This window comes from Phoxinus phoxinus (genome assembly GCF_949152265.1).
Source record: "Phoxinus phoxinus genome assembly, chromosome: 5".
NCBI classification, from domain to species: Eukaryota; Metazoa; Chordata; class Actinopteri; order Cypriniformes; family Leuciscidae; genus Phoxinus; species Phoxinus phoxinus.
This window is the reverse complement of record NC_136880.1, coordinates 14,164,096-14,174,700: the sequence shown is the minus strand read 5'-3', so window position 1 is coordinate 14,174,700 and position 10,605 is coordinate 14,164,096. Positions and strand designations below refer to the sequence as shown.

Genomic DNA, 10,605 nt, shown 5'->3' with positions numbered 1-10,605 from the left:
CTAAAATACTTTAACTAACATCTCTACTGTCCATTAGACCTTAATTTGATAGGGAATAAATCTGTCAAAAGGAGGAGATGAGAGAGCAGTCTTTCCACAGCTCTACTGCCCCACCCCCATGTCTGCTGTAACTATGGGGGGATGGGCTGTCTAAAGTGACAGCAGCAGTTTCCAAACTTCAGTCAATCACACAAAAGGAAGAATGAAAGATAAAGAGTTAAAGCATGGGATTAATTGCTGTAGATTATATTTTTCTCCCTTTTATGATATTATGTCTTGTAAGGGGCAAAATATTGAGGCCCCTTCATCCAGTTTGGATGCGTTTCATTCTAATAAGTCAAGGACCCTAATTATTTTTATGACTAGTAGCTTATGATTCCATTATAATGTTGAAATTCAGACAAGTAATGAGTTTACTTTTACATTATTATATGAAATCACCTATACTATAGTCAGCCATTTAAAGGGCACCTATTATGGATTTTTGAAATTTACCTTTCATGTAGTGTGTAACATAGATCTAAGTGAACAAAAACATCCTGCAAAGTTTGAAATATGAAAGTGCACCGTATATAAAGTTATTGTCTTTCAAAAGTAAGAGTCGACTCGGAGTCATTTTTATGAATCGTTAGAAGACCGAAGCTTTTTCTCTGACTAGATGACGTCAACTTGTCAAGTTATTTGAATACGATACGCCCACTTATTGTGCTCCAAGGCCGCGGAAAATATCATGGCGACGAGACGCTGTGTTCTGAAGTGCGACTCAAAAGCCAACTTTTTTCATCTGCCCAAGGAGGAGCATTTGAAGACTAAGTGGCTACAATTCATATAACTATACCACAGAAGTATAGTCCGAGCCTTGTGCTTTGTTCGCGCCATTTTGAAGACGATTGCTTTTTAAATGCAATCAAACGTGGATTCGCGAGCCGGCTGATATTGAAGGAAGGTTCATTTCTAAGTGTACTGTATTTGCATCAGCTTCCTCCTCCGTATCACAACCTGTAAGTGTTATTAATAATTGTTGCATTTATGTTTTATGTAGCATGGTTAATAATTATTTTGTTTGTTGTGTAAGCACCGTTTAGCTTCTAGGTCTTCAATGACAATTGTATTGAGATATGTGAAGTGTTTGTCGTTGTTTTCGGAGTTGTCTTAAAGAATAGAATAATACCTCGTAGTAACGTAACTGCATTTTTTTTGTTGTAAAAACGTTATGTTTATGCATCGGGCTGACAAAGACTGATTGTACTTTTACAATATGAACTCTGGGCTATGCTCGCTAACATAACATTAAATTCTTTATCTTATTTTTAGTTTTTTACTACAAACTACAAAGCAGTGGACTATAATCATTATTATAACACGATTTAATTGATAAAAGCATCATTGTACTCCGTGTTAAACAATAAGTATTATCTCTGTAAACACTGCTGGGTCATCTGACCAATCGCAGATTAGCGTCGCGCAAAGGAGGGGTTTGGAAAAATGAGTCGTTGAACGAATCATTTGGGAGTCGGTGAGCAAATCAGGTAAAAATAAATGCATATTATACGAAAACAAAAGTGTTTTTTGACATTGCATGCACGTAAAACTGTTGTTGGGGACTCCCTAAACAACATTAGGAACATTTTAAATGTCATAATAGGTTCCCTTTAATACAATGGACCTAAAAAAATCCGTAATTTTCTTTCAGGTATACCTTGGCAGAGCTTTTGGATTTTCTTGATACAGATAATCCATCTGGAAATTTTTGTAATGTAACAGTTGTGCCAGAGTCTGAGAAGAAAGCTCATGACACAGATTGTGACAGCGATGGATCTGATGATGACGTGGCATGCGATTACAAGCGCCTACCATCAAGGTTGCTGAAAGGAGAGGGCTTAATCTCTGATAATGCTTTTCAGCTACCCCTCCTTGACATGGCAGATGTACTTGAATGCCCTGCGGCCTTAGTGAGTGCATCTACAGAGCCAACCATCATCAATGCTGTTGAGGAAAAGGAAAATAGTCCAACAACCCCTGGTCCCATGCTTAAGAAAATGAAAAACAAAGAGCGGAAGTTCAAGAAATTTAAGGCAGATACCAAAAAAACAATACAGGCTAAGCGTCATCAACCCAAGCCAACCAATCCCATCATCACATCAAATGATCCAGCAGACATCTTTCTCACATTCTATCCCAAATCACTACGGGATATCCAACCCGTTCTCATTCCCAGGGCGTTATATCCTTACGCTTTTGTCACGTCCGTCGGCGTCTACTTCCAACGCACATGGCACCCTTCAGCGTCTATAGGAAACGCACAGAGCTTTCCACTAACTCCAATGTAAACCCATCCGCGCTACTATTGGACGCCCAGGGCAACTTCGTCAGTGACCAACTATCCAATATAAACCCGGATGATGGATAATGATATCCTTAATAAAAAAGGTTGATAATTCTACAAAACATTATGATCATGTTATGGACATTATTATTTTATTTTTTTACCCTTTGATGCAGAGAAATAAAGGAATTTGTTCACACTTTTTTATTTTAATGTAATTAAATGTTTTAATGTATTTTGTTTTAATATCCTCAACATTTTATAACTTAATAACACGAAAGTGTGCTTAATAATTCAACAATGCAATAGGATAAATATAACAGTTATTATTATCGATCACGTAGGCTTTATGCCGTTGCACTGGTCAAATGTAGCCAGGGTGCCACACGTTTCCCGCGTGATCAGAACCGATCGGAGCGCACGGATTAACTCTGAAGTGATAAGTAAGTTAGTTATAAACTCTCCAGATGATTTGTATGTCGTTAAAAATGTTTATCAAACATGAAATATTTTCAGAAAGCCGTCTGTTTACCCAGAGAGAACTAATACCGCTGCAACATATTTTTCTTTTGCAACATATTTTGGTGCAAAAAACACTTGCATAGCCAGCTAGCCTGAATTAGCTTTCTTAGTAGATTTTGAAATTAAGTTTGATGGCAATAGTCAGCTAGTCATCTTCTATCTGTTTTCTAAAGATCATGTTCACTTAAAGGAATATTAAGATTTACACTAAATAAACTTTCAAAAGCCAGGACTAATTGGATGTGATTGAGGATACCAGGGCTAACATTTCTCTTGCCACTCGCATTCCAGTAGCCTGTTGGTTAATTACTTACTCCTGTCCCACTATCCTGTGGTGCTATACTTTAATTTTCTACAGTGAATTGAATTTGATATTAGCTTCTGGGGATTTAATTCTGTCTTTGTCTATTGTAGTCAATTCCAGCACTGTGATGTGTAATTTGCTTTAAAAGTAGATTTCCTAATATGTTGAGATGTTAGCAGTTGGTGAAGTGCTGGAAGAGTAAGGGAGTAAAAGTAAATAGTTTACTGTCAAAAAAGTGTGAGGTGTTTGATATTTGTTGCACTAAGGAGAAAATCTCAAAATATTGCATGACTGTAATAACACAAGTGCAGTTGTTAAAAGACTTAACATTAGCTCAGATACTATATTTTCTCTAGGGAGCAGGGTGGCTTAAGAAATGTATTAATTAATGAACAACTACTCTAAGTAATGATATTTCCAATTCCTGCCACAGATAAATGTCAAATTAATGATCAGGCTTCTCAGTTTATTTAAACGTGTTTTATATAAGGTTATTCTCATCTTATTATACTGTTCAAACTGTATCTTCTTTGCATTTAAATCTACTCTTACTGAGTCTTATGAATAAATGAACATCAGCTGCAGATGTCACTTAGTGTTGCTAGCTATTATTTAATAATAACATGTGCTGTTGTTAACAAGTATTGCATAATTTTAATACGAAATTGATAATCCTGACATGATTCATTTTCATTTGCAGAAATGACAAATCCGAAAACCAGACCATGCCCTTCCTGCCAGACTTCTAACAGGCTGAACAGAAAGACCTGCGTTGCCTGCCTATGCTGCCTCCAAATCAATCTGGATCTAATAAAAAAACACCAAAAAGTTAAGAACAGCAACTGGGCCTCGTCAGTTAAAAAGAACCGAAATTTTAGCAAAATTGTAAATTCTGCCCAGCTGTCGGTAAGTTTTCATAATTCTGATTTAACAAGAGGTAGGCCTACCAGATAATTAAATAATCATCACAGTTGTAAATGCATTTAATATCATTAAGAGTTAGAAGGTTTGTGTTTTGGTTGCCAGAAGGGCAGGACAAATATAGTTGGGGTTTAGGACAATTTTAGCTTCTAAAGCTGAAAGCATCCACACTTATACAGGCTACATTGACCTGTCAGAGGAAACTTTTGCAAACTGTGATCTATACAACCATTTTTGCTTTCACACAAGTGAATATGCCCACTTCTTTGCCATCATCAGAGCTGCAATGAACCACGATTCCTTAACAAAGTTGCAGCTCTTGAGTTGGTGCTGTTTAAACTGGCCTGTACTCACCTACACTGTACCATAATCTTCTGTAATACTAATTTGTCAAACCAGAGGATACAAATATTTGTCTTCATTGTTGTTCTTGCAGGTTTTGAAACTCAACGCACTGGGTTACAAGGCCATCCTTTTTCTGGGCCATCAAGACCGCAATGGCCAGATGATTGGAGATATGATCCACTTTCTTGAGCCAGCAGAAGGGGCTGCTCAAGATATCATCATGAAGATGAGCAAGCTGTATGAGCATCTGCTGAGAAGTAAGTTGTCCTTAGTTTAACATGAAAATATATACTGTATTTATGAAAAGTACTGAAATACTGTATTTTGATATACTTTAATTTCCCCCATATAAAGTATTTAGACTCTATTTAGTAGTATAGTATTTATTACTATTCATATCTACATACATTCAAGTGCCTTAGTAAAAAGTTATCAACATATCATAGTGCCCCTGTAGCTCACCTGATAGAGCACGAGCATCATGTACTAAGGTTACCGCAGTTTCCCAGGTTTGACTTAAGCCAATGCCCTTTGCAGCTTGTCATCCCCTGTTCCTGTCATTCTTTGATTGTCCCTATGCCTTTATTCATTAAAACAAAAAGAAAACTATTGCACTCTTTCAAAACCACATATTAGACAACCTGTCCATCCTAATAAAGTCCCTTTAGGGCAGGGGTCGGCAAATAAGTCTGGCATCGGGCCAAATTTTTTTCAAGTCATTAGATGGTGGGCCAGGACATGGTCAATTGACCATTTATATTCTGACATTTGCCGTCTGTGATATTAGGTCAGTTGGTAGTGCACAGGACACCAGTTCGGGGGGTCGTGTGATCAGTCCTCACGTGCTGAAGTAGTATTTATTTTTTTCTTCCTTTAAAAAAATAAATGTGTGTGTGTGTGTGTGTGTGTGTGTGTGTGTGTGTGTGTGTGTGTAGATTAGTTATGTTTGTGATTTAGTTAATAAAACTTGTGCACAATACATGTTTGGTTCTGATTCTCTGCCAGCAACAAGGTTTATTTTACGATTTAGATTTTGACTACAGGCTCTTAGTTGTACAATACAGTAAGAAAGACATTTCCCTTCCCCGGAAATGAATATTTCTTAGAATTAATAAACAATTAGCACTGAGTGTTCACAGGACGAACAGGTGGGTTGATTGTAATATTAACTTTACTAATTATAACAAGTTATTATTTATTATTAATATTTCATAGTTAATTCGTTACAGGGGCCAGGACAAAGAGACACTTAAAGCACTTTAAAACACACAGGAAAAACCTGAATAACGACAATACTATGTATTACATTACAACTTGTAATCGTTGCTGCTATGTAAGCTGCAAAAACATGTCTTATTTAATATGTATACTGTGTATATTTATATTCCACCCAGTTTCACTTAATCGCATTTAATATTCAAAATTTGCAGAATTATGTGCTCATCAACCAGCTTCAGCTACGACGGGGACAGCAGCCTCTGGACCAGTTCCACCAGTGCAGGAGGACTCAGCAGCTGGAGTAGCTCCAGTGGCTGAAGAATATGTGCTTCATCTTGTCCCTGTGTCTCCCCTCTCTCACCCTCCTGCTCTCTCTTCTCCCCTCTCTCACCCTCCTGCTCTCTCTTCTCCCCTCTCTCACCCTCCTGCTCTCTCTTCTCCCCTCTCTCACCCTCCTGCTCTCTCTTCTGTCTCCTCTCACCCTCCTGCTCTCTCTTCTCCCCTCTCTCACCCTCCTGCTCTCTCTTCTGTCTCCTCTCACCCTCCTGCTCTCTCTTCTGTCTCCTCTCACCCTCCTGCTCTCTCTTCTGTCTCCTCTCACCCTCCTGCTCTCTCTTCTGTCTCCTCTCACCCTCCTGCTCTCTCTTCTGTCTCCTCTCACCCTCCTGCTCTCTCTTCTGTCTCCTCTCACCCTCCTGCTCTCTCTTCTGTCTCCTCTCACCCTCCTGCTCTCTCTTCTCCCCTCTCTCACCCTCCTGCTCTCTTCCTCTCTTCGTCCTTCTTGCAGCCTACTTCTGGCCTTCCAGGAGAAGGTGCCACAAGACCCCCAAAACGTAAAATAAAAGGTAAATAATCAAAAGACTGTTAATGTGCAAATGTAACGGGGTAACCTGAGTTGTTTCTTGTTGTGAGTGGTCAAATCGAGATTTGGCGGAGAAACCCTTAGATTTAGTAGCCTGACGTTGTCATACTCAGATTCTAGACAGAATATGTGTCTGATACTGCTCCATTGGGCTGTGATTATGGGGCGTGTTACAACTCTGCACTCAATTGGATAGACCTACAACCAATCAGCATGTAGGTCCACCTCGTCATGCACGGCGAGTTGCATCGCCGTGATGCCCATTTTGGTTGCTTCTTTCATTTGGTCCTCCATGAGTGCGACCATTGTTGGAGAAACAACAATGACCACAGGGTTTTCATTGCACCCCATCTTCTTATAAACCATCGGGACCAGCTGATAAATTAAACGCTTGCCAAATACGTAGGAAGGACGGCAAAAACATCTTTCCGATCGACAAATGCCTTGATCGCGGTTCTCTGTTCCTGTTAAAATAAATGTGCTGTCTACATCTTCTCAGTTCTCCAGCGGCAGCAATTCTTTGTTGTAAACGAATTCAACCAGTTCAGGCATACTTGCTTCTCAACGGATCAAGTCCAGACCGAACTTCCCCACCGTCAAAGTTCGGCTGGCATCCAGGCTAAGTTAGTTTGGGGGGGGAGGTTCCGTTGATGACAACATCAATCATGCTTAAATATGTGTTAATTACATAAATAGAGCCCAGGTTGAAATTAACCAAAGTTTCCCCTTTTAATGCCCAGTTTGACTAGAAATGATGGTGGACCAGAAGTGCCACACAACCAGTAGGGTGTTGACCAAAATCCATTGATCGACCGATATAAAAAAAAACTTTAACCTCAAATTCATCCTCAGCACTGCACAATTAACTATAGTTTATTTCAGTTTAACATTTTAATTAGTGTTTTTGTATTATTGTACTGTATATTGACTGCTATGTAGCAGAAGGGAGTTACAAACTAAATTTCACTTTACAACCTGTTGTAATGTTACAAATAAATCTACCTTGTATATCTTGCTAAACTTTAGATATCTGGGTAGGAACACTGACCCAAAACTAATGCAGTCTACTACAAACCACATATCATTTTTCATTTGTAATTTTTCAGAATGCAGAAAACATCGTGCCCAGAAAATCTTCCCATACCAAGGCATCGTGGACAGAAGAGTTATAAATGTGAGTAATTTTCCCTTTGTTCCTCTTGGTCTTTTGCCTTTGTGCCGGCAAAAGCCATGGCAGGAGACATTATGACTCCACTTCCACACCACTGTACATGAATGAAGCCAAAACATCCAGAATACTCCCCCTCCCTTCCACTAGGCTGGGCGTGACCTCGTAAGAGGGACTCCAAGCCTAGAGTTACCCTTAGTCTAACGGCAAGTTATATGTTTTTTTTTTAAGATTCAGAAGTGATGAATTAAATTACTCAATTGTAAATATACTCGTGTATGCTGGCTTCAAGATTAGCGTGATCCTGCCTGAAATGAGAGTAAGCTATTCGCAAAGCAAACGGGTTCAGGCAGCATGCATCAAAACCAGAATGCCCCCACTCACTGTGAATCCTATTTGCACATGGCCTTAATGAGACATTACACATGATTTGTACCAGGGAGTCGGCAGGATGATAAGTCCGAACCGAATGATTCACAGGGTTGTGTTTACTCTGTTAATGTCCGGACATCTTAGTTTGTGAATGCAGCTATGGAGGGTGTGGGATTAATGGACTATGGAGATATAGAGAGAAAGGTGATTCTCCACAAAATGGACACAGATTTATAGTCACAATATACTCTAAAACCTGGCTGTATATTGTAACGCATAATTTGATAGTATTATGGAAAAGGATTAACTTTATAACAGAGTGACATAGTAGAAATGTGCTTTTTCATAAATCGTCTCACAAAAGCTCTAAATGCAACTCTTGCTGCTTTCTTAACTAACTGTAACTTCTGTCTATATGTCTTGGGTTTCAGGGAAAAGAAGAAGTCAAAGTAATGTGGACACCTTGCTCATTATGGTAGGTCCTAACCCTCCTAGATGAAATAAAGTGGTGTTATGGACTGAAACCAGGTTTATACATTGACAATACAGTAGTAACCGCCATATTTTGAATGAGGTTATTTGGACAATCATGTTAAAGGAGAACTCTGGTCAATTTTAACATTGAGCTCAATTTTTAGTAAATTTGGAGTGCTGTCAATACAGAGAACAACGACAAAAATCGGTGTTGCCTACACTGTGTTATCCTCTTTTTAAAATTTGCACGCTATTGACTTGAATGGGGCAAATTTTAAACCTGCTTTTATCCTCTTAACATCCTTAATGTGTCATTACAAGTGCCCAGCCATGTTGAGTGATTCCTTCAGAGTGAACACGGTGAATCTGACTGCATTAGATGTGAAAGATATGAATAAAAATGATGTTAATTCAACAAGCGCACATACCTGTATTTACTTCCTGTTTTCGGTCGAAAGTCCACAGTAGTCGACTGTCGAGTTCACACGCGTGATCATAGAAAACTAAGCAACAGTGGAGACTCAGACTGACAGCTGTCAGCCGAAGACGGTGCTGTGGTGTTATGAGAATATCAGCTCTGATGGATATTTCTTCCGAATCTGAGTCTCCACTGTTGCTTAGTTACCTATGATAACGCACGTGGACTTCGACCGAAAACAGGAAGTAAATACAGGTATGTGCGCTTGTTGAATTAACATTATTTTTATTAATATCTTTCACATCTAATGCAGTCAGATTCACTCGTGTTCACTCTGAAGGAATCACTCAACATGGCTGGGCACTTGTAATGACACATCAAGGATGATAAGAGAAATAAAAGCAGGTTTAAAACTTGCCCCATTGAAGTCAACAGGGTGCAAATTTTAAAAAGAGGATAACACGGTGTAGGCAACACCGATTTTTGTCGTTGTTCTCTGTATTGACAGCACTCCAAATTTACTAAAAATTGAGTTCAATGTTAAAATTGACCGGAGTTCTCCTTTAAGACAAAGATTTTTGTTGTTTTTAAGATATAAATAATTCTGTACATGTGTAGTATGACATAGGAAGACAAGAGGGCATGTTTCACATGTCATAGCTGAGGTTATTCTTTTAACTTTTATTGTGTGTGTTCTTCCTTTCATTCCTGGACAGTGGCAAAGTGTGGAATGACACCTGGGAGCCAGCACAACAATATGCATGACTCCATGGCAACAGCAGCACATGCAGAAACTGGTGGCTCTGACAGTTTTGGCACAGTTTCTACTTATAATAGAGCATGCTGTCATTTATAAATTGTTTCTTGATCATTTCATTGATGTTCACTTTTTAAATAAAGTTGTTGTTTTTTCATGAGTCGACGTGTGCTGTTTATGCATTATCAATTTTGATAAAAATGACAATCATGATAAAATACTGCCTGTGCTTTTATAAGCAACATATGCCTTCACTGCCAGTTTGAAAACAGTCTACAAACACCCTGAAATAAGTTTTAGAAAACATGTTACATCTACCGCATTCTAGAGTTTCTGTGTTCAGTTTTGTTAATTTGTTGATTTTCGCCACCTTATCGTTATGCACATACATGCAGGTAAATGGCTGTTCATAAATGTATTTGTTAATGTTTACATTGCACTGTAAGAAGAAAACTGACATTTCAGTTTACCCTATCTGATGGGGTCTCATTAGACACATTAGAGACATTCAATTCAATTTTACTTAAATAGTGTTTAAACTATTTTTCACAAAGCACTTTACAGAACCTGAACCCTGTATAACAACTTGGTAGACAATAGGGCCAGGGAAAAACTCCCTATTTGACATGAAGAAACCTTGAGTAGTTACCAGACTCAAAGGAGGTACCCATCAGCTTGTGACTGTCAGAGTATAATATAACAATTAATATAATAATTAGTAATTTAGCTGACGCTTTTATGCATTGTGCCTTACAATTGGCACACAATCGCCTTACAATATACCAGAGGTTGCACGTGTCTCTGGAGCAACTAGGTGTCTCGCTGGTGAACTAGAAATTGAGAAGAAGACGGAATGCCAATGATCCTGCATCAACGATTTTGTACCTCCAGCTCTTCGGAGAGATCCATTGTCAACCT

General features: G+C 38.7%; 1 protein-coding gene across 3 annotated transcripts; it reads left to right on the top strand.

Moving 5' to 3' along the window:
- The first annotated feature begins 1,921 nt into the window (after window positions 1-1,921).
- LOC306998191 (uncharacterized protein) lies at window positions 1,922-9,847 on the top strand. Of its 3 annotated transcripts, none has more exons than XM_079612065.1 (7): window positions 1,922-1,952; window positions 3,853-4,058; window positions 4,510-4,675; window positions 5,849-6,481; window positions 7,605-7,672; window positions 8,470-8,513; window positions 9,647-9,847. In XM_079612065.1, exons 1-7 carry the CDS (start codon window positions 1,937-1,939, stop codon window positions 9,693-9,695), a joined length of 1,182 nt encoding a protein of 393 aa, XP_079468191.1. In that variant the 5' UTR covers window positions 1,922-1,936; the 3' UTR covers window positions 9,696-9,847. The 3 variants fall into 3 exon arrangements, with proteins under 3 accessions (XP_079468191.1, XP_079468190.1, XP_079468189.1); XM_079612064.1 differs by lacking the exon at window positions 1,922-1,952 and adding an exon at window positions 2,200-2,430; XM_079612063.1 differs by lacking the exon at window positions 1,922-1,952 and adding an exon at window positions 2,596-2,769.
- Window positions 9,848-10,605: the final 758 nt, after the last annotated feature.